At 41.4% G+C, this 24,675-nt stretch overlaps 1 protein-coding gene across 1 annotated transcript in view; it reads left to right on the top strand.

The window, feature by feature from the left end:
- Positions 1-24,675, top strand: part of LOC145770041 (protein furry homolog-like) — a 53,970-nt gene that overhangs the window by 5,640 nt on the left and 23,655 nt on the right. The window contains exons 7-35 of the mRNA XM_082581627.1: positions 4,548-4,650; positions 5,403-5,603; positions 6,190-6,354; positions 7,890-8,049; positions 9,606-9,832; positions 10,350-10,453; positions 10,743-10,923; positions 11,220-11,323; positions 11,727-11,883; positions 12,241-12,456; positions 12,635-12,820; positions 12,976-13,077; positions 13,300-13,478; positions 13,690-13,843; positions 14,024-14,204; positions 14,623-14,723; positions 14,841-14,972; positions 15,370-15,511; positions 15,994-16,165; positions 16,316-16,423; positions 16,993-17,210; positions 19,884-20,125; positions 20,633-20,845; positions 21,540-22,093; positions 22,260-22,383; positions 22,928-23,052; positions 23,617-23,683; positions 23,848-23,979; positions 24,355-24,433. Coding sequence (XP_082437753.1) covers positions 4,548-4,650; positions 5,403-5,603; positions 6,190-6,354; positions 7,890-8,049; positions 9,606-9,832; positions 10,350-10,453; positions 10,743-10,923; positions 11,220-11,323; positions 11,727-11,883; positions 12,241-12,456; positions 12,635-12,820; positions 12,976-13,077; positions 13,300-13,478; positions 13,690-13,843; positions 14,024-14,204; positions 14,623-14,723; positions 14,841-14,972; positions 15,370-15,511; positions 15,994-16,165; positions 16,316-16,423; positions 16,993-17,210; positions 19,884-20,125; positions 20,633-20,845; positions 21,540-22,093; positions 22,260-22,383; positions 22,928-23,052; positions 23,617-23,683; positions 23,848-23,979; positions 24,355-24,433 — 4,829 coding nt within the window. The remainder of the gene's footprint in view (positions 1-4,547; positions 4,651-5,402; positions 5,604-6,189; positions 6,355-7,889; positions 8,050-9,605; positions 9,833-10,349; positions 10,454-10,742; positions 10,924-11,219; positions 11,324-11,726; positions 11,884-12,240; positions 12,457-12,634; positions 12,821-12,975; positions 13,078-13,299; positions 13,479-13,689; positions 13,844-14,023; positions 14,205-14,622; positions 14,724-14,840; positions 14,973-15,369; positions 15,512-15,993; positions 16,166-16,315; positions 16,424-16,992; positions 17,211-19,883; positions 20,126-20,632; positions 20,846-21,539; positions 22,094-22,259; positions 22,384-22,927; positions 23,053-23,616; positions 23,684-23,847; positions 23,980-24,354; positions 24,434-24,675) is intronic.

Raw genomic sequence — 24,675 nt, 5'->3', positions numbered from 1 at the left:
ACGCAGTACCTCCCATCCCCACACACCATCAAAGTGGATGAAGCCTACCAGGACTTCTGTGATGCAATCATATCTGCGGCAAAAGACTCCATCCCGCGAGGTCAACGGAAAAACTACATACCTTGCTGGGATGTGGAGTGCGACAGGCTCTACCACGACTTCCTCCGTTCCCCCCAGGGCACCGCCACCATCAACTCAGCAACAGCCCTTCTGGCAAGATTGGATTCAAAGAGGAAGAAGCGCTGGACAGAAGCCATAGACTCAATCGACTTCACGCACTCCAGCCGCACAGCATGGAGTACACTCAACAACCTCACTGGCAGATCACGTGCCTCTCGTCGCCAATGCCCCATTTTAGCAAATGCCATCGCCTCACAACTTGTGAAAAATGGAGTGCACAGAACGAGAGACCGTGAATCAGACAAATCCGTCCTCAAGGAAATGACGGACCTGTGGAAGGTCCCAACACCTGTCGAGGGCAACATCTCTGGTGAGTTTACCCCAGAAGAATTTGCCTCCGCCCTCCAGCACCTAAAGCCAGGCAAATCCCCGGGCCTTGACCACCTATGCCCGGAACTAATACTCCAAGCTGCCCCCTCTATGAGGTCCTGGTTAAAAGACTTCCTTTCCTGCTGCTTGCGTCACCTGCGCATCCCAAGAATCTGAAAAAGAGCCCTAGTGGTTGCAGTCCCAAAGCCGAAGAAGCCCCCAGGGGATCCGAAGAGCTACCGCCCCATCTCTCTGCTCTGTATCCCCTTCAAGATACTCGAGAGACTTATCTACGCCCGTGTCGAACCGATAATAGACCTTCAGCTTCCTTGGGAACAAGCCGGCTTTTGCCACGGAAGATCAACCGCAGACCAGGTCACTCTGATGACCCAAGACATCGAGGACAGCTTCTCGGCAAAAAAGAAGGCTGGCTCCGTGTTTGTCGATCTCACGGCTGCCTACGACAGTACGACACTGTATGGTACAGCGGCCTTACCTGCAAACTACTCCGTCTCCTTCCTGACAGGCACATGGTCCATATGATTATGGAACTTGTGCAAAACCGCAGCTTTACCCTTTCCACCGGTAGCGGGCGACAAAGTAGACTACGTCGACTCAGGAACGGCGTCCCACAGGGCTCTGTCCTGGCTCCCCTCCTGTTTAACACTTACATCTATGACCTGCCTGACACCATCTCCAGGAAGTATGCTTACGCAGACGATCTGGCTCTCCTGCATCCAGCCGGAGATTGGCAGTCAATGAAGAGGAATCTAAGCCAGGACATGTCAACTATATCAACATTTCTCCAGAAATGGAAGCTACAGCTCAGCAAGGCAAAGACAGTGTCGGCGGCCTTCCATCTAAACAACAAGGAAGCAAAACGTGAGATCAACATTACCACCGATGACGAACACCTCCCCTACTGCGCCGAACCCACCTACCTCGGTGTAACCCTGGCCAGGTCACTCACGTACCGACGACACTTGGAGTCACTGCACAAAAAATTATCTGCGCGCGTTGCACTTTTGAGGCGGCTGGCGGGTTCCGGCTGAGGAGCTGATGCGAAAACCCTTCGCACAGCTACCTTGGCCCTCCTCCATTCTACCGCTGAGTACTGCGCACCAGTGTGGTGCCGCAGCTCTCACACCCGCCACATTGACACCGCCATCAATGACGCACTACGCACTGTGACTGGATGCCTGCGTCCCACTCCAACGGACTGCCTTCCCATCCTTGCAGGCATCCAACTTGCTGAGCTTCGCCGTAAAGGAGCCATGATTTCCCTTGCTCGTTGCGCACTGGACCCCGACCACCTCCTCCACAGTACACTTCAGCGCCTACCTGGAGGACAGCAGCGACTGAAATCAAGACGCCCATTTGTGCCCGCCGCACGACAGCTTCTGAACAACGTTGAAGATCTTGGAATAAGTGCGGCACACTGGACGAACTACACAATTGAACATGGAGTGGCAAAACATCACCTCCAGACTCCGTGATTTCCTACCCGACGTCGATCCCCACCCTCCGGGAATGTCACTTGCAATACTTGGGTGGGTCCGGCTTAACCGCCTACGAACCGGCGTCGGTCGCTTTCGTTCAGACATGTGCAGATGGGGCCTGGCTCCCTCACTGGGATGCGAGTGTGGTGCCACAGACCAGACAGTAGATCATGTCGTTCATGACTGCCCAATCCATCAACCACCACATGGAACGCTTGGACTGAAGGCCCTGGATGACGAGACTGTCGAGTAGCTGATGATATCATGCCCAAACATATAGTCCGGAAGAACAGCTCATACGACGAAGAACATATTGCTTCATATATCTGTTCATTTTGATAAAGTATGATATAATTTATTAAAACGTTTTCAAGAGTACGATACAGTGAAAATCAGGAATTTTTTAGTTAAGTTTAATTAAAAGATAAGGTTTTTCCTGTGTAGGCAACTTGTTATTTGATGTGGTTTGTACGCCATAAGTGGTTGAATATTATGTAGGCTAAGCCAAAACTGCATCTGCTAAGTTGACAAAAGCACAAGTGTAAGAGGCCTATCATTAAACTGCTTTACGGTCTATCTGTTCATCAATGACAAATGCATGTGAAGGCTCATGTTGCGTACAGTGCTGTACATTGGGCACGTCTTTAGAGGACGTGCTCGTTGTATTTCATATAAATCAACATAGATAACATATTCGATGGGAGCCGCCATGGTGAGGCCACAAAACGATTACGATACCATGCCTGCAGAAGACACACACCACTGGCGTTGACGAGGCTGGCACAGGCAGAACACGAAAAGCAAGCTTTTGCAAACACGACAATTTCTTGCCAGAAAAGCAGAGTATTTAGCACTATTTGTGGAGTACTTTGCACAATGTCGATGTAGCAATTGAACTGTTTTCATGTTTCCTTTTCCATCAGCCTCATATTAGTTTTGTATTTATGCCGAGTGTACTTAGCCAGAAGCCATATCATTTTCGAGAGAATGCATACTTTGTCATCTCCACTTGAAGCCGATGCTACAACGTCAATGCTGTCACATTGCGCTTGACTTTCGACGGTGCTAAGCTCAACTTCCGGAATAGTTAGATCTGTAAAGATATAAAAATGTACTAATACAGTGAACTTATCAGTATTCAAAAAAAGGGTATGCACTCATTGAGTGCGATTCTGTCAGTCTTATCTTATAACACACTAAACGTTGAATTATAATACATTAAACGTTGAATTAGTGTAAACAGGAAAAGCATTGTTGTCTGGAATGTTTGTGACCACGTGATTAACTGATTATAGGATTGGTGGCATACCGTAAAAGCACGTAGTTTGTCACTTTAATTTTCCTCTCCTCGTTTTTGTTACAAATCCAAACGTTTAACTTAAACAATCTGGTTTCAAATATGATTGCACACTGGATCTCGAAGACTCGTCATTGCCATTTCTAAGTAGAAAGCAACAACGATAAAATATTCCACTCTACGATTCAAATTAAATTAATATGGCATCACTCTTGCACCATTGTGTTTTATTAACTTTAACCCAGTGACGTAGCTAGAAAAACATTTAGGGAGGCAAAAGCAACTGTTGGAAGGGCAAATATTTTGATAATTAAAATAAAACATTTGTTTAAAAGTAGTATAGCTTCTGATTGCAGCCGAACGTTTATGAAACGTCATTCAACATATAATACTTCAGCGTCAACGCTTAAAGCAACAGTCTTCCATGAAGGGCATTGCGAGTCATGAAAATTGGGCTATTCGGAACTTCAAGGCCTCAAGCGTCTGCCTTATGATGTCATAATGAGCTGAAATCAAACTACATCAGACCCCAGGTTTCGTTAAATATAAAATGATGAAAGAATAAAACACCCTTTAGGCTTATATGTACTGTGTACACTGTATGTATACTGATAGGCATATATTATGTGTTCTAGCCGATTCAGGTTAGCATAAACTGTGGTCAGTAGTAAAAAAACATGAAGATATTTTATGACTTTAATCTCTTCAACAAAGCCTTTCAGATGATGTCAATGAATGTCAACTACGGTATACACATCAAGTTATATGCGTTTAAAAATCTGGTCACGCATGACCGATTTTGATGACCATTGTTTTTTTTCTGGCCCAAAGTCAGGGTAGCCACTTGGATCTTTGCATGTTTTCAATATGTGGAAAACAGACGCATGAAGCAATGTGTTGTCAAAATTTGATAACATTTAATCAAGTAACGGTACAATGGAAATAATTTGCCATTGAATTTGAGATATGATTTTTATAGTAATCGTTCCGCTCCGTTGACCATGGAAAGAGCCCATTTTGTATGGTCCATAATTTCATGAAACTTTGACCAATGTTAAAAAACAACAACAGATTTTTGGAATCAGTAACAAAATGCTCTATGTAAACAGTTGGTGACAAAATGTGTTTTTTTAGATCAGTTGACATTGTATGACCCCTTTGCGGGAATAGGGCCCTTCTTGAATTTACGTATTCAATTGCAATGGCATCGTCGGCTTATTCAAACAGAACTTTACTTATGAGCCTGTTTTACTTCATAACAGATTTCTTCGCGAACTTGCGGATTACAGTTTGGAGGTGAAAGACCGAGAGATCAAGCACGGACTCGCAAGTCTGTTTGTGGAAATCTTAGTTCCAGTTGCCGCTGTAAGTTAAAAACAGTGCCTCTTCAAGTTAAAAAGCAGTGCAGTTGGAAGTTAAAAACTGCGTTCTCAACCCCGAGTTTGCCGCAGATCAGATCCCGATTGGGTTTGAATGAATAAGCACATACCGGTACTACAGCCTACTATGATGAGTGTTGAGTATAATATCTTAATCAATAAATCTTGTACACTTAATTGTGGGTCTGCTACTATTCGGTGAGTCCGATTTGGTGAGTTCCTAACCTCTAACCCCTAACCCCAACCCCTAACCCTAAAACGGAAATGATAATTAGGCTACGGTACCCGATAATTAAAAAAACAAATTGAAAAAATCCCCCGTTAAGGGATCGGACTCACCGAATCGGACTCACCGAAACGGGCCATTCCGCTTAACTGTTGTATCAGGTTTTAAAAACGTATATAATAGCTTACTGATATGGGACTTTAGCATTAGTGTTGTTGATTTTGGTGCTTCAAGTAACTGACATTTTCTTTGTTGAAGCCAAATAGTTAGGGTAGACCACAGTAGGTGGGGCACAGTCAAAGTCTTAGCGCGTTAAATGCACAGCTATGTGACACTGGTAGTTAGAACATGATGAACATGTGGAAAATGTCCTTGAGACCTAACAAATGATTCGCATGTTTTTGTTTATGTTATACCCCAGAACACGATGCAATTTTACTCCAAACATGAGCACAATTTTCAGTGTTTTATTCCATTCCAATTCATGTTTATGTAAAATAACTTTTTTTCAGGCCGTGAAAACTGAAGTTAACGTCCCTGTTCTTCGTGACTTCGTTGATGCTTTGTATCCTACGTCACTGGAACTTTCGAGAAGAAGAAAGAACCAGTTGGCCATGTACCCACTTGTCACGTGCTTACTGTGTGTTTCACAGAAGCAGTTCTTTCTCAATAATTGGCACATATTTCTGGACAATTGTTTGTCTAACTTGAAGGTGAGCAAAGTTCTCGGTAGCAAAAATTAAGAGTCGGTGTATATAAAACACGGATTAAAGTAAAACAATTTTTTACTGCTTTTTAGAGGCTATTTGTTCAATAAAGTGTTTTTATAATTAGTCGATTGAATACTGCAGAATGTTTTGTTTGTCAAACAAATTGTTTGCTTTGCACTTAATCCACTCAAAAGCACACCCAAGAATTTCTCGATGTATTTTTTTCTTCAACTTCGTCTTGAACGAAGCAAGAAGTAAAACACTGCACGGCAAATTAGTGAAAAAATGGAGTAAGCTATACTACCTGTACACGCCCTTGCAAAGCAATAAATCGAAACGATTATGCAGACGTTTTTTTGCATTTTGTTTTGGTTAAACTTTCACTGAGTAACTTTTCGAACATTTTGCATTGGATTACTGTCGAAAATAACAGTATGATGCAGCAGCAAGATTTGGTCACCGACAAAGCTAAACAAGACCAACAAGCCGCATTGCTATTTAATATTACAATACACTAACTCAACATAAATCTGTGCTTTATCGATACAATTCAATTTAGCATCAATAGCAACCCCAGTTCTCTTTTTAGAATCGTGACCAGAAAATATCTCGTGTTGCACTGGAGTCACTGTACAGATTGTTGTGGGCGTACACAGTCCGTGTGAAGTGCGAAAGCAACACAGCCACACAGAGCCGATTGCAGTCTGTTGTTAAAACTCTGTTTCCTGCTGGCTCTAGAAGCGTTGTACCAAAGGTAGGTTCTCCAACACCTTTGTTTTACAATTTCACATAAACATTTTCTCGTATTCTTTTGTTTTAGCTTTTTAGCCTGCAACCAGCAAAGCGTTTTTTTATCGATTCAATGTCTGTAAACGTTGAATCATTATCATTCCAAAAAAGGTCTAGTTTTCTTGCTGTTGCGTTTTATGAGTAGCCGGACGGTGAGAGTGCAAAACTAACGCTCGAGAGATCCTCGGTTCAATGCCCGCTGGCTGTACAATGTACAATCATCTTTACACGACACAATGATTCACGTCCTTAGCTATCTTGCTATGCATATTCACTATCAGCCCTTAAACGTTAGAAGTCACCGCGTTTTAATGCAAGTCACAAGTCACCGCGTTTTAATGCAAGTCACAAGTCACCGCGTTTTAATGCAAGTCACAAGTCACCGCGTTTTAATGCAAGTCACAAGTCACCGCGTTTTAATGCAAGTCACAAGTCGGATTAACCCCTAGACTTGGGATAATACCACCACCTTCAACCGGGACACATGTTAAAATAAACCAATTAAAATGCAATCTTTATGTTACTTGTTTTTCTTTGAAGACATGACGTATACATTTCAACGAAATATTTCTTATTTTTTGAATCAAGGTTTTCTAGCAGATGAACTAAACTTGGGATTTAGTTAGGGTGAAAGTTAATCGGACCGGATACTGAACGAGAGTGAAGTGCTTGAGAACCATTAATTTAAATGTGTTACTGGTAGTTGATAGCGATTTTAATATTTCAGAAAACTGTCAAATTTCTTTTCTAACCGTCTCTCGAAAGGCCCTGAAGTGAATCGCGAAAGTTCGTGTGTTTTTAAGTAAAATATCGCAGAGTAAGTGTTAAATAGTTTGACCTTGATACTGATAAAAAAAAGTCAAAAAATGGACAGTGGTCCGAGTTATCCATGTTTTCTCCTCCAGCCCCTCAAAAACCTGCAGTGTAGTTGCATTACTGGTTCAGTGCTTATTGCTTTTCATTCCGCAGACTTCGAAAAGCTGATTTTCAGCGTTAAAATTCAATTATAGAAAAGCCGCGCATGGTTGCAAAGTTCAGTTACGACTGACGCCTGACATGCGAAAACAACAAGCCTGCTTTTAATAGAAATGACGTCACACGCGCAATACCAATGGCCCACGCGACTTATTACTTAGTATGCAGTGCATTATTTCTTATAGAACTTTGCTATGTTTTTTTTACTATTTGTGATGCTAGATAAGATAGATAACGAAATATAAAAATGCCTTTTTAATTTTATTTTACATCTGGTTCTGTAACATGAACGCCATGTTTGCGTTTTGTTTAAGCTTTTCTGTATAAGATTAAGTTAATTTTTCGTTAAGATTGTTATCGCATGAGTTGTGTATAATCATTATTTTTGCCTAGGTGTGTACACGCATTGCAATAATAAGTGCAAGCTTATTTGAAGTGATGTGGCCTTATCAGGTAAAGCTTGCTGCAATAGTTTCTTGTTTTTAGTGTTTTGTTACAAAACAATGCTCTTATTTGCAAATTCAGGATACACCGCTGAGCATCTATGTCAAGATCATTCAGTTCATTGCCCAAGAAAGACTTGACTTCGCCATGAAAGAAATCATATTGGATTTACTTTGCATCAGCTTGTCCTCATCAAGGAACACAAAGATTATCACCCTTCAACCTGAGAGAATGAACATCGGTACGCTTCTTTCACTTGTGCATTTTGATAATGTGTTGTTTTGCTGTTGGACGGTTGTCAAAACTTTTTTTGCAAAACGCGAGGTACCACTCAGTTCATTACAAAGCAACGGCCTGTCTACCGACTGTAATCAGTAGGTTTGTAACCCAGAGCTGACTGTGCCTGAAACAACCACCAGCGTGCCTCAGTTAACCCATTCACTTGTTATGGGTGGACTACCAAGTAGGCTGAAATAAAGCTCATCAGAATAAAACCAAAGACAAAACTCATCAGTTTTCCCATGACCACAAATCACTTTACTAAAGCGTTTCTGCTGAAGCTGTGATTTTTTCTGGCAAGCAAAAACTTTTGTTGATTGGAAATTTGCAAAACCCTAGTCAGATGAAAATTGGATCAACATGTAATCGTGTAATGCCCACTAGTTCAATCTTCTTCATTGGAAATGTTTTTTCTTTCTGCTGTTGAAAAGTGAATATTCAAAGAATAACAAAATTATTTAGTGATGTGCGACTTTGAAATCAAACGTTAAGTTGCTAAATTTATTGAGTTTAAAATTTACAATCTTTGCGTCACTTTACCATTTTAGAGTTTGTTTTCACGTGACGTCAGTCCAAGCTGTACCTGTTTTGCTTGGTGATGGATTAGAAGTGGTTTCACTTCGTTCCACAGAAACCGTGTTTACTTTATGTCAATAATTGAACCTTTCCTTGTGTCAAGTTCTTCTTTAACTTCGATTCGAAGTGTTTTACATTTTCTTATATTTGTCGAACCTTTAGAAAACGTTACTTATGAAAAAATACCAACGTTGGCTATACGTGAAACCTTGTCATAATGTCTTTTCATTGTAAATGACGATCGGCGAGTTTTTACTTTGGCTTAAAATGAAATTGATGTTTCTTATGGACCTTTGCCAATCCGAGGATTAAGGGGCCTTGTTACACCACTAGAATGATCTAGTAGATTTCCTCCATTCCTTTAACCAGGTTGTTCAATTAGTCATGTCTTGAGAACTTTTCCTCTGAACTTAAGTACCCAATGCAAACGATACCAATCAAAGCTGTAAATTTGGCTTTGGCTTAAAATGAAATTGATATTTCTTATGGACCTTTTTCAATCCGAGGATTGAGGGGCTTTCCTTTTACACCACTAGGACGGCAAATTATATAGTCTAGTAGATCTCTTCCACTCCTTACTCCTTTAACCAGGTTGTTCAGTTAGTCATGTCTTGGAAAGTTTTCCTCTGAACTTAAGTACCCAGTGCAAACGATACCGATCAAAGCTGTCGATTGTCGGTATGGTCATCATTTTGCAATGCTTCGGTTTGCCAACGCAATGTTTATCAAACCGTAATGCTTTGAAATGAGAATAGATAGTTTTGTTATTGCCTGTGATGCGCGATATTGATTGACATTTTACGTTGTCCGACTCACCTTTCGCCAGACTTCAAAACGTGAATATCTCGATACGTTTCCTGCACTATTTAATTTTCATCTCATCACGATTATTATTCAACAACATAAACTGCAAAATTAAATATAAGCTTTTTTTTTTTGAAGGGCTTCGTGCATTTTTGGTGATAACCGACAGCTTGCAGCAAAAAGACGGAGCTCCACCGATGCCGACAACCGTTGGTGTGATGCCTTCTGGTAACACATTGAGAGTCAAAAAGACTTTCCTCAACAAAATGCTCACAGAAGATGAAGCCCGCACTATAGGCGTGCTGCAGTACCACAAGCACGTGCAGAAAGCCTTGGATTGGATTCTCACTACGTTGGACAGCCAGGTGTGTTTTTATTGCTGGATGAAAAAATAAACTTGATTGATTGGTATGCTCATCTGAAAATATGTAGTGTGATGACCTAAGTTGGTTACTATTTTTGGTACATCTGAACAAGGCTGGTATTTCTACTGTACACTACCGATTATAATGTATATCTCGCAGTTAGCACCTATTGCAAAGTCCGCCATTTTGTTTCATTGCTTATTACAAACATCACAAACAAACGCATTCTTGTTGTTCTGTAGCAGACCTTATGTTTGTTGCAAGCTATACGTTTACTTGTTACGTCTTCTTTCTGTGCAACTTAATAAAAGCCGAACAACGTTAACAGCCAATTTAATGTCTGCTTCATACGTTTTGCTTGAAACACAATCTTTCCTTTGCCTTTGAGATTTTGTAGTTAATTCGACCAAACACGAGGACCAAAGAATCAAGTGAACTATTGTAAGTGTGGTACTTCTTGTGACTGGCTGTCCTTAAACTTTGTTGTTTAAAACCTGTTTGCAATTGCGATGTTTAGGTTGGCCAGCGTATGATGATGACCAATCGAACAACAGATGTTATTGGAACCGAAAATAAACCAAAAATCGATTTGTTTCGCACGTGCATAGCCGCCATGCCAAGGTTAGTTCGTGGCTGTTATGTTTGTTGTAAATAAATCTTTTTCAAGCTTCAGCTGACGTTGAAGCGATAGAAAAATAACATTGTTTTCTGAAAAGTCAGAACATCGTTAGATTCCGTACTTCATCGTTTCTCAATGGCATTCTGTTACTCATGGTGGTTATAAAGAAATATTTTTCACATCGTTTCAAGGTTCGTGTGACGTTGAAGCAATGCAAAAAAGTCAATATCTCGTGCGTAACTTGTGTCAAACCATCTTGTACGTATGACACGAACCAGTGTTCTTCTGCAGACTGATCCCATCTGGCAGTATATCGCTGACAGAGCTCTTTGAACTCCTCTCCCGTCTGACAATCCACATCGACGAAGATCTGCGGTCTCAGGCGTTCACTTCTCTCCTCTCGTTCGCACAAGATTTCCCGGACTCGCGTGAAGACGTGGTTGCCAGTTTCGTGTCTTTTATTCTCAAACAGGTTGGTTGGTGCGTAATTCAGTGGAATGATTTCTGTTCGGTTTTGAACGGAAACTGCGCACAACGCAAGACTTAGTTTGCGTAGCACTGGTATTAATCCAATGAAGTTCCCTTGCACTTGCAAAAAAAGTTCAGCCGTGCACCTTTACCGTTTTGCTCGGTGTGTCATACACCAGCCACATGTAGGTTGAGTGTTATTGCACACATGCTTATTTGTCTCAAAGCAATGGGAGTGTTAATTGTTTCGTTTTAAAAACTGCCTGGTTACAGACATTAGTTACAGACCCTTTCCCACAGGTTACAGACATCCACAACGTGCTGTTGGACACTGCACTCAAGCATCTCATGCAATTGATAAGCGGCTGGAGAAACAAATCCATAAACACCTTTTCTAACTCAAGGTCTGTTCGCAGTGACATTTTGATCCATTTTAGCAACTTTGCGTTGTGTAAACAAACATGTATGAGTTTTAATTTGTCTGTTGACTCATTGTCGCATTAAACATGATGGTGGCAATTTGTTAGCTATTGTTTGGTATTTTCGTCATTGAAGACCAGGCTCTTTATACCATTGGGTGGTTCACACTTCTCCGCACTCACAGGAACCACCTTCTGCTGAATTTCAACACAACGTTTTAGCACCAAAGCGACCAGCATATAGTTTCTTTCAGTGTAGCTGTTCCACTTTTTTGATCTTTTTCGTGTGTCACACGGCCGTAGCCCAGAGCATCAAGCTTGCTCTTGCATCAAGCTTATCGTTTCCTCACTTTTTGATGAAACATTAACCTTTTTCTTTTTATCGAAGCGTAACATCGAGACCCCACCTCGGAAAACTAACGGATTCTCACGAGAGAAGAAGCCGCTATTCCCCGCTGATCAATCACCTTCAAGGTTTTGCTTTGGTTTTGCTGTGCAGCAACCGAAGTGTGACCAGAAAACTATCTTGCCTGTTGTTGAAAGAAGTATGCAATTGCGTGTCAGTTGAAATTTCTATGCAGTTGCGCATGTTGGTGAAGTTGTATGAAAGAATACTCTATGCAGAAAAAAGTACAATAAATCTCCATATTCCTGTTTGTACGACATACGTAGCTTTTAATCTTCAATGCAGCTGAGACATGGAACAGTTAGGATACTTACTCAAATCATTATCAAACCACGCAACTTTTTGATGTACTGGACAGGTGAAAAAAATACGTTTTATTTCAGTTGCCTGCAGTAGGATACTTCACAGGCGGTTGAGTTTTTTCCTCAGTAACGTTCTCAACATACTGGAGCTTCGTTCGAACTGCACGAAATGTTACTATGTTTTCCATTTGAAGGTTAAAACATTGGCTCGGACGCTCGGTTACAAGAAGCCAAACGAGGAGCTTTGTATCGATGTGCTGGACCGTCTGTGCCCGGCAGTTGCGAACGAGGTCATCATTGACCAGGAAGTCCCTCACAACTTGTCCACAGCCGAATGTCAAAACGTGCTAGCAGTTTCGGAGAAGTGCGACATCACAACGTTGGTGGAATGCATCTCCGCGTGCAGTCCAGTGAGTTTTTGTAACTTAACGTCATTTTTACTTAATTTTAAAGTCTAGTATAGTTGCTAAACTTTCATTTACCACGTTTTGTTCAATTCATTTTACGTCAAGAACTGTGCAATTTAGTATCTCAAGCTTTTGACAGTTAGCCTACACTTTCTTGACAACCCTTATTTATGTCACTCAGCGGCATAATGTCGACCTGCGGCATAATGTCGACCTGTGGACCTCCTTCATTGCCTCTTTGATGAAGCCCCATCGTGTTCCCGCCTTTTGTCCAACCGCCGTCGAGTTCTCGTGGCCCAACGTCAACATAAGGTTGAACCAGCTCTGGCAACATATGGATCCCATGCAAACTTCATCCAATAAAAAGGTAGACATGCAAGTCAGAAATGCATTTTTTTGTTTTTTCGAGAAGAACGATTTTATCTTGCACAAACATCGCAGTTTTTAATAACGTTAATCGCTTTTTTGTTTAGCTTTAAACGTTGATCGTTAAACTGTTTTTATTGAATTTTTCGCAACCAGGCAGCAACTCTTCCCAGCAGCAGCGACAATATGTTATCCTTGTGGACAAACTATACTGTATTCGCTTGTAGGTGCGCTCCAACCAGCACTTCGCTCAATAAGGTGAGATCTACCAAGACAGTCTTTTCTGAAGATTTCCTGGTCAGCAACTGGTATTTGTATTCGCTATCACAATGCCAACAAATTCCACAATCCGTTATTTGAGCGTTTAGTATGTTCTACAGTTCTACAATTAAAAAACTAGTTGAACAGTTCTACTTCGGCCGAAAACAATCGTTCAATTATATCTCAAGCAGTCGTCTCATCAAGTTGTTGTGTTCGCAGAAACAAGTTCAGTCTGCCATTGCCGCTGGCACTCCTGATTGGCTGCTGACACTATCACGTGACTCGGAACGTATCACCACCACACCGTCGGCTTTGTTTCAGCGACTGATCACTCTGCTGCGGATGGAAAGCAACCTGGCTTTGAGGGATTCCGCCGTAGTCGGTCTTGGATCCACCGGGTACTGTGAAGTGTCAGTTGAATGTAAATTTTGAATGCAATGAGGTCGGTAAAGACAAAATGGCTCAAAACACGATTGTAGGTTTTTCCAACTTCTCGTGAAGGAAAAGCTACAACTTTTGTGAGTCTAAGCTGTGAAGTGAAACATTAGACCAAAATGATTTCCATGTCACAACTTCCTGGGTAACATCTCTTCCTCGTCTCGCTTCCAGCACTGTTGCCTTCCCCGACCTGATGACGGAACTAATCACCGTCATCCATGAAGCTTCCAAGGCGCACAGGCAAGACAACATGAGGAGGAGACGGAAGAGAGATAACACGAGGGTCATGCTCTCCAGAGTCCTTGAAAGGCTCGCAAGGCACAAGGCAAGTGGTGCTGGAACATCGTCTGGTTGTTTCACCTTTTTTTTGAATAACCTGCCAATGTTTATCATAACGTGCCGTCTAAAAAGTATGTTCCAATGATAGTTTCCGGTCCTCATTATTTTTAGTCGGTCGTAATGTTTAAATTATATGTTATGTTTATTCTACGTTATGTGTTTGCAGGTGTTAAGCCATTGCGCTTCGACTAACATTGTCTTTCCCTCACAAGCTCAAAAAACGAACGATAGCACGCTAGGTGGCGTCCTACTCGACTACATAAAAGACACTTGCACGTTCTTGGAATCAGTCGACAAGTCAGAGTTTGTGACACCAGCATCGTCGGGAACCTCCCAGCAGTCACAACAAGTGAGCTAATGTTTTACAACGGACAAGTTTCACTGTGCAGATCAACTCAGTGCAGTGCTCACATCGATCTTGTTATATGTGATGCCCTCGACAGCAGCCAGAATGTGATAGAGGGACGGAACCTTGTGTGGTTGTGGCGACGAGAAATAAACTTCCTACCACACTCAACTTCACAATCTACCACTTTCCAAACGATCTGTGTTGTTTGCGAAGATAGTAGTTTGAGCGTCCAACATTTTTTTAATGATTACCATTTTGAAGAATTGACGAACTTACAAATTTTGCGATTTTTGAAGTTGAGACGCCACATAATGGAAAGATTTGTTCTAAAAATAAAAAGAACTGAAATGAAATGATCACCACTTCTGACCGCATCAGCAACATTGACTTGTGCGTTGTTGCGCAGATCTTGTCTTCACCGTTTCCAGGGACACTATCATCATCTGGCGCCTCTATGCAAACCCAATCCAACACTCCGAATTCTATGGACGAATTGCGAATACATTTTGGATCTATGGTAATTCTTTCTGCATTACGAAATACGTTTGAAAAGTAACGCCAGCAAACACAAAGGATTTGTAGTCTATCTAGTCTGCCACTGAACTGTTGTGTGATATTTTCTTCATCTCGATAGATCATATACCTGGTGCGCCATCTACCGAACCACATGAAAGCCAGCTTCATCCCAAACGAAACCAGGCGCGTCCTGTTCTTTTTGTTCGGCCGCTGGTGCGGCAAGTATGGCGACGCGTTAGATTGCTTGGATGTCGACGGGGAAAAGGTAATTAATCTGGACGCTTCCCTGCCAGCAATTTAGTGCTATAGACATTAATTTAACGTCTGCAGACGTCCCTGCCAGCAATTCAATGCTATTGACGTTGATTCGACGTCTGCAGACGTTGAATTAATGTCAATAACATTAAATTGTTCTGACTAAGTATCTTGAGTTCTCACATTCTTGTGTCGGAGTGGTTTTGATCGAAGTACAGTATGTAAGAAGTTAATAGTTATCCCTTAATGAACAATGAACATACGAGGTTTGCCACGAACTATCACGACAAAAAGCTCAGGCAGTGAGGAAGATGAAACATATTCGTTTTTTACCCCCAATTTTTACAAGTGTTTGAAGTCGATGCGATTGCCTGTGCAATTTCGTTTTTCAGCGTACAACCAGCATAGCCACTCAGCTCCACATCACCGCACTGAAAGCTGAATGTGCTGTTTTATGCTGCGGCCCAGTCTTTGACCAGTCAGGTCTGCAACAGAACACTGGTTATTTGTATCCTTGGCTTGAAGCTTTCTTGGGTGAGTTACCGCACGGGCACACGGTAGCTCGCAGCTTTTGTCCGTATGTGTTTTTACGTCTTTCTACGTGTTACCATGATATATATCTAAGTCATTTTATAATTTCCTTAGCATACACTTTATGTTTACGCAAAGTCATTTGTGGTTTGCTGCAGTGTTGTGCTTCAAGGTTCTATCATTTATAGTTTATATGACGTCAGCTTCATTGGGATTGTGTACCACGAATGGTTGTAGTGCAAAGTTGTTACAGTAAGTGTAGCTTCCATATCAAGAAAAGTAATACATTATACTTTCTGCTATTTGTATATTGAAATGAATGTAGAGCTATACCGAAATAAACTTGATTGATTGATAAATACTACAGTAAAGTTTGTGAAGTTTACAATAGTTTAGGGTTAAGTGCTTTCTTATTTCTCATGTACAACATTTTTTTGCCTCCGTTCTGCCTGGAAAAAAGTTTATGACTTGAAGTTTCGTTGCAGATTATTCCAATCCCAAAATTCACCGCTACGGCCAAGAGGCCATCATCATGCTGTTACGTCACAACAAAGACGTACCAGTTCTCATGTCATGGTTGATTGATAAATGCTACACCGGATCCCACTTGGTGGCGTCAGGCTGCTTTTGCAGCATAGCCGCTGCTTTTAACTATCTGTGAGTGATCTTCAAGTTTTCTTCTTGAAGTTGATCTTCAAGTTCCGTGATTAGTTACGTTTTATTTAAACAAAGGCCTCAACAGTATCTAAAACCATTCTTTTGCAAGACTAAACACAGCGTCGCTTTAAACCACCCGTTGTGTTTCAGAGACCTTAGTTCGAACCTGATCGAGCTACTCAACCTTGCCTTGTTCAGCATCGCCAACTCAGACGAGTCCTTGACCGCCCAGCATTTGCTCATGATGATACAAAGCAGGTACGACACCTCGTGTTAAACCATGTTTCTGTGGCACTGTCAATCTTGAAAGCCTTGCTGCTGCAGGTTAATGACATGAAACTACGTAGTATTTCTACAAAGTTGTACTTTCACGAGTGGATGTTCTACGTTTAAACGTCCAACAGAAGATTCCATCCACTGACTTTGCATTTTCATATTCGCTTGAAATATTTTATCTGTTTATCATAAACCTTCACGGATTTCGGAGCTGAACGAAAATAAACGGATTTGTTTTCAGCTTGAATTTTTTTTGGATTTTTCTAAAAAAATTAAATATATTTCTTGGACACCTGCGAACAATGTGACATCAATTGGCTGATGTTCAGACGCTATACAACTCAAATTTTCAGAATGTATTCAATAACGTCCATGAAGCTAACTAGAACATATACTGTTGAAGTTGACAGGGAGCTTCCATCACATTCAACGGCGCATCCCATTCTTTGTTTTATTACACTACTGATGTATAAATTTAACAACGCTTTTTTCTACACCAATCAATATCCAAGCTTTCGTACTTTACGCCAGCTGCTTTGTCTCGTTTTTAGAATTGTATCATCAGAGCAGCTAAATGAATCAAAAAAATATGAGGATGATGATGGTGTGGTGCCGGATGCTGCTAACAATAAGAATCGATCTTTACAATTGCACTTGAATATTCCTTATGAAAGAATGTACACCCCGCCTCTGTACAGCTTGTCCCAGTTCGATATCTCTAAAGATTTGGCCAGACTTCACCCAGAATTCACCATCGCCATGTTGTCCGGTGAGCAAGATGAACGAAGTATTTATTGTAATAAACATACACTTAAGAAAAATACCATCTTAAAAAATACGAGCAACAAAGTTCTAGCTCTGGATGCATGCTGCCTGGTGGCCACAGGTTCCACATCCCTGGCTTAGTGGGAACCTTCACTTTAAAACTCTGTTTCGTTCATGCTTGCCCACAATGCTCACGTAGGGTGGGGTGAACCAAAAATTTTGCTTTGTTTCGTTGATATTTCTTGTGGAGCAACATAAAACGACCAGAAACCGAATTTGAGGAAATTTTGACCTTGGGAACCTACCCACTTTTGGGGTTAAAAATTCTGCCTTTTTCGAAAAATATGCAAAACATGCTTATGAAAATAGAACTTTAAAGACACTTTTTTTGGCTATGTTCAATATACTATTTTACATTGCACTAGTAATGACTTGGACTAGCTTCTAATACATGTTTTGTTTAGGTTTTGAAATTCGATTGCTTTAATTTTTTTGCAAAAACATGCAATTTTTTCCAAAAATTGAATGCCATTGCATTTTAAAATCGGTTTTGGGAATATAAAATGACAGTCATGCAAAATCAACTCGATTCAACAGTCACTAATTCAATTGTAACACAAATATGCTAGCACTTGATTTTAGTGTTAACAGTATCTACAAATGTGCTTGGCTGTAGTGCGCCTTTGTGTCTGCAACAGGAATAAGATTCCTGGAAGCTATACCAGCACGGATGAATCCATGTTTTCCATCAAAGCAGACTGAGACGCCTGAAAAACGGCGTCCCACAGGGATCGGTCCTGGCTCCACTTCTTTTCAACATCTACACCCACGACCTGCCAACTACGGTCTTCGCAAAATACGCTTATGCGGACGACCTGGCAATTCTCCACTCCACAAAGTCGTGGGAAAATCTAGAAGACTCCTTGAGCTAGGACATGAAAACTCTCTCAGCCTATCTCCAGAACTGGCGACTGAAACTCAGCGAAACCAAAAATGTGGCAGAAGCTTTGCACCTCCATAATCGGGAAGCTGATCGTGAGCTACACGTCCAGAACAACGGAAAATCTCTGTCCTTCTGCCCTGAACCAAGATATCTTGGGGTAACACTGGACAGATCGCTCACATACCGCCACCATTTGGTGTCACTGCGCAAGAAACTCACATCCCGCGCTGCGCTACTCAAGCGCCTGGCAGGCTCTAGCTGGGGGGCGAGGGCTGACACTTTGCGTATAGCAGCCTTAGCCCTTGTCTACTCTTCAGCAGAGTACTGTGCACCTGTTTGGTGCCGCAGTGCTCACTGCCATAACATCGACACTACCATAAACAGCGCCCTGCGCACAGTGACCGGATACCTGCGTCCCACACCATTGGACAATCTCCCCATTCTCGCTGGCATCCAACCCGCTGAGCTTTGTCGCGAAGAAGCCACTCTGTCCCTCGGTCGACGGGCACTGGAGCCTAACCACCTTCTCCACCACAAGATCTTTGCTCTCCCAAATGAGCACCCCCGTCGACTGAAATCAAGACACCCATTCGTGCCAGCCGCTCAACTTCTTATCAACAAAGCTGATGTACAGGACATCTCTGCGGCTGCTTGGGTGGACTATAAATGGAGTTCTGAATGGAAGTCAACCGCCACCAGACTCTATTCGTTCATCCCCGACGCCGACACACGCCCCATCGGTCTAACACTACCAAGACAGGCATGGTTGCGCCTCAACCGTCTCCGAACGGGCGTTGGGCCTTTCTGCTCAACCATGCACCAATGGGGAATGGCCTCTTCCTCCTCCTGTGAATGTGGTGCCGAGGAACAGACCGCAGACCACATCATCAATAACTGCTCCATCTTCAAGCCACCTAATGGAGCGGAAGGTCTGCGTGTCATGGATGATGAAAGTGAAACCAAAGACTGGCTGCTCTCTAGTAGCCTTCCAGTGTAGTCCGGGAACATCGTGAATCTGGGGTGGTAAAAGGATAGACCCTTGGCCCCATAAGCTCACACGACGACGACGACGACGAGCCATTTTTATTATACAATCAACATAAAATCCAGCAGGTTTCTTAGGCTAGTATAATACACTAATACAGTATGTCTGTAAATGAGGAAATTTGATTTCGTTTTCAACTTTATTACCGTCTCTATCAAATTGTCAGACAATCACAAAAAGGTAAACAACTATTCGACGCGGCACTTTTCGACGAGGCCCTATTCGGCCCGGGAACTATTGGATGCAGGAATTATTGGCCTTTACAAAACTAGATAGGCTACTGTAACTTTTGACTTTGGTAAATTTTTAGAAAAAATCCAAGATTTTTACACTTTTTATGATTCATTTCCCTACTTTAATTTGCATCTATTGGCCCCATATTGGGAAAAACACATAAGTAAACTAATAGTTTTAGGTATAAAAGAAATATTACAATATTATATCAACTTTAAATAATGCGAAAAAAAGTTTGAAATTTTAGGGATTTTTTAAAATATTATGAAATTTCAACTCAAAAAGTGAGAAGGTTCCTGTTGTCAAAAATCGCTGAAATTTTTTGTGTGACGTTTTCTCAAACTTCCACAAGAAATATCTGCGAGAGAATGCTTAAATCCAAAATTAGTACTTTTTCACCCCACCCCAAGCCCAGTTAAGTAGGTCAAAAGGTGAATGACTTGTTTTTGTCTTAGAAATCTTCAAGCGGTTCATGCTCACAACGACCACTGTGTGGCAGCAGCTGATGCTTCAGTACATGCTGCCGTGGCTCAAGAATGTTGAACTGACTCTCCATGAGGACGTGGAGAAGGTCCCGGAGCTGAACAACTGGGAGAAGATGTTCGATCATCCATTACATACACTCAGATCGTGCGGATGGGGATCTGTAGATGCAACTCTCTTTGTTTTGAGCAATCTCACCTTTATAACGATTCGGGTAACTTTGTTATGTTTTTAATTTATTTTGTCGAACACTGGTTGTAGTGTTATTTTGCCCAAACTAGAACGATCGATCTTGACGCCTGATAGGATTGTTTCGCATTTTGCGTTAAATTAAATCATCAGCAGAAATAAATCGTCAGCGATACACAGGTGAAGCTTTTTCTTTAGCATATGGATGACGAATTACTATTAGCTCTCCGTAATTGATCCCAGAATCATAACATGCATGATTGTCTAATTAAGATTTAATATCGACTGCGATGATGCATTAGTTACACAGCTTGAGTGTTTTGTTCGGCCGCTCTCGATACTCGAAGAGTAGCTCAGCAGGATTTCCATCACTACCATCTCGTACTCTTTAATATCCGCTTACCCAGCCAGCAAGATTGGTCTTTTTAGACGTTGAACCAAAGTAAAATGGACTAATTTTGCGAGCTGGATACTGAATCAGTACTACTGAGTGTAGAAAATTGTAATAATCACAATCTTACTGTACTTTCAGTACCACGCCATACTAGGAACAGAGATCGAGCAGTGTTGGAGCACTTTGTGTCACACATGGCCGGGTAACTTGGACGTCTTGCTCGTCTACACCAGCGCCTTGTCAGCTTGTGCTGGTTGCGATTCTATTGCTTTTGTCACTCGGAAATTGATTACGTTTTTCGCTAGAGCGAAATCAAAAGAAGTGGCACAATATTTGGTGAAAGAATGCCAGGTACGGTTGGCGTATTTGTAATCTGTAGGTCGCTGCAGCAGATGGGGTGTTTTGACCGGTAGACGCTTTAACATAAGACACTCAATCAGAGAGATGATTCTTGCTTTAGACTTTGTTTGGTAATTACAGACGAAAAAAAGTAATTGCAGGGGTGAGAATCGAACCCACACTATCGAAATGACTATTCCCTAGCCCTACTCCTCTAGGCCAAGCTGGCGACGGCGAAACGTTCATTTAATTTACTTTTTAACATGAATGAGTCGCATGATTGCAATCAGCTGATTTAAACTTTGCCTTCTGATTTGGTTAATAACCCCATCTGCTGCAGCCACCTGCAGATTCCAAATACGCGTACGGTTGCTCTAATAGCTGCACGCTTATTGCAAGTCAGTATTTTTTGGACAAAGTAATGATTTCAGCTCCAATTTGTTTGTGTGGTACTTAGTAAAATATACGTTTTCAGTCGAACAAGACCTCCTTTTCTGACAATTATTGTGCCAAGGTCTACCCCGCTGACAATTATTATTACAAAGTCTTAAGGTCTATGTGAAAAGAATGCATGTTGTTTTATTGTAGACGACACACATAGTCAATATTTTTTGTGTGATTGACTTTTTTCACTCGGTATTGTGTTTGCTGGTTTTCTTACTTCATTTTCCATTACATTTATTGGAATGAAATATTCAATATTTAGATTGCAGACACTCCGGATTTTGGCATTCAAATTTTAGACCATCCGCCATATTTCAAGATTGAAGTTCAAGATATAAAAACTTTCCCTCGTATACGTCCAATACCAGCCTCTTCACCTCCGAGATCAATATCTTCGAGAACCGCACCAAAGTCCCATAAAAATGCATTGTGGAGTTCAGCCCCCGTCACCTATTCACGCACCGGTGCTACCAAGTCGGAATCAACCCCAACCCTGCTCTTACCGAATTCCCGAAGTGGTCCAAATATGGCCAAGCACTCAAACCTCAAGCACAGCGCACCGCATCACATGTCACTGCAACAGCTGAACGTCGGCAAAGCAAACGATTTTGACGGCTCTCCAAAGCGCGCAAACCGGGCTATGTTGGCTCGGCACCGAATGTCTGATTCCTTATACTCACTTCCGAACTTGAGCACAGAAGCTAGTCTTTCGGTGTCGCCGAAATCTGCCAGCAACATACGAATCAGCCATCACGATGGAATCGACAGTTCGCAATTATCACCTAAATGGTCGTCCGTAAAAGAAGGGAAAATAAAGTAAGTGCAGCACTTTTATCTAACAACACGGATGCATTTAACGTTATCAGGCATTCAAAGTGACAACGGAGCTGTTAAGTTTTTGAAACTATCCAGTTGTAGCAAGTAAAAGTGATTCATTTTTTGATCCCACCTAACTATAGTTCATCGCACGGTTTGATCACAGAACGTCTTCCAAGGCGCGTGTGTCGCTTAAGACATGTTCATCCGCTGACAAAAATTTGAGCAACGATTCCATCAAACCAGCAAGCGCCAACCTGTCCGATCCTCAAGCAAATGTATTTGCAAAGGTGAGTGACTTCTGAATGAAACTTTTATAGATGTTGAACACTGAGAAGATTGAATAGGTTTTTGACAGCACACATGAGGTAGGTAGCCTACTTTTAAACATTAATTGTTGTCATTGTGCAATCACCTGCCACTCAAGATCCGAGATGAATACCAGGCTTTTTTGAAACGAAATGAGGAGAAATTACCGTTGTACGATGTTGCATTGATTTGATATGCAAAAGATTTCGAGTTTGTATACGCATCTGTCGGCTGTTTCACTTATTTATGTTCACAAACAAGGGTTCTGAACCGATGATAAATTTCATCTACTATGAAGGTAAATTTAGTGGAGAAGAAAATACAGACTACATAACAAATTTCCGAAATGTGATCTAAAACATCTGATTGTGGTAAATTTATCTTCAGAGTTTAGATAGACAGCGGTTAAAGAAGTAAACCAGAGTGAAAAGGATAAGAAAGTCTGTTTACTAGCATCGTGGTAAGCTAACATGTTTTTGCTATTAATATTCTTTATTACAAAAACAATCGTGTGTGTGTTTTTAGTGGCGCAAAGAGATAGAACTCGGCTATCCTCGCTCGCTGCCCTTGCCCACCACTCCTCTGTGCAACTTGCAGCTTAATGAGTATTTTGCTATGGATCACATCCAGAAAACGAATGGATTGCTGAGGTAACTGTGGTTGTACTTTAACACCATAGCTGTACGAGCGCATGAGGATCGTTGGCTGTAAACTTGATTTGTCTTTGGGGCTATGACCTGTGTTGCTTGGTCAAAGTAAGATGTTTGGTTGAGTAAAGATATCTAGAAAAAGTTTCACATAAGCAACTCCTGTTAACAAATTAGTCGGTTCAGAAGGTAAAACCCACCTTTTAGTTTTACACGCCATTACGCGTTTGCATTTTTTAGTGTTAAATGACTTCTTCAGGGTAATTTATTATTTGTATTTGTTGAAAATATTACAAACACTGTTTATTAGTTGATTTAGAACCTTTGTACAATCTTAAACAAATTCCATGTACAACAGGTGAAAGTAAAATTTTTCAGAGGGTATTCTATGGCTTAGAATGTAGAGCTGATGCGAAAAAGACGTTGTCAGTTTTACGCCCGTAACAACAATAATAAAGACGTACTACACAATACCTCCAGCATTTGTGACACCAGGTTTTGTGACGGCAAGTGACCGTTTTTAAATCTTGTATTGCAATTCGAATAACATTAATAAACGTCTTATAGGTCCAACATCGCCTGTGTGTTGTTGTCTGAGGTAGTCGTGGAGCATGGCGTAGTATTGGATTGGAAGGTATGTAGCTGCACATCGTAGTCAATCTAACCTTGCTAAACAGCGCACAGTTTTTCGAACAGCGTAAAGCAGTGTTAGGATTCACTTTGCCCAAGTTGAATTATTTTGTGAACGGCAATATCTCAAAACCCAACCAAACATATACATTGTGCTTATGTACCCAGGTATACCTGCCCACGCTTCTGCTGTCATTGTTTCTCGGTTTGGACGTCGAATACGAACAAGTTCCTCAGAAGTGTCAGTTCCTGCTCGCCCAAATTATCATCCAGCTCATGTCGGCCAAAGATCAAGCTATTGTAAGCCCCAGATGTTCACTTAATGTATTTGTTGTTCAGTGCTGACATGTTTGTCGTATCCAGGCTTACACCCGGTGGTTGAAGATTTAGATTAAGTGGACAGGGAGACAAGGAAGCCAATCTTCGTGTCCACCTTCTAAAAAAATGTGCTGACATCAACCCATTAACTATTTTGTCATAATGTCCAAGCATTAGGTAGATGTTGTTTGTGGTTGCTCTATCTTACATCGCTTTTTTTTGGACGGTTTGTCGATGGTTTAGCGTCTGCAGACTTTTTTCCATGTCCTATAAAAAATCTCAAAATGTGCATTTTAGTTAAAAAGTGTAGTGGGCTGCTAACCAGCAAACTAAGTTCAATCTGCTGATTCCTTGTAGTTTGCTTCATCGGTGATCATGGATTCAACCGAGATATTGTTCGACGACACTTCAAGCGCGTTGTCACATCTGAAGAAAGGTAAGCAGCCGTTTACATTCGTTTGTGCAATAAAGCGAGAGAAATACCACTGTTTATTACTGTTTTTGTTCAAATCTACGCTGTCTATTGTCAGCCATGCATTTTCTACAAAATAAAACGATTAAATTTTTTTTTATTTTTTATTTTATTTTATTTTTTATCTTTAACTACTAGATTACCTAGCAGGCTGAGATAGTATCCATTCCTGAATTTGTAGATCTGGCATCGATGCTATCGCATCT

This window comes from Aplidium turbinatum, chromosome 5 (assembly GCF_918807975.1).
Source record: "Aplidium turbinatum chromosome 5, kaAplTurb1.1, whole genome shotgun sequence".
Lineage (NCBI taxonomy): Eukaryota > Metazoa > Chordata > Ascidiacea > Aplousobranchia > Polyclinidae > Aplidium > Aplidium turbinatum.
The sequence above is the reverse complement of the archived record's forward strand: the minus strand, read 5'-3'. Positions and strand labels throughout refer to the sequence as shown.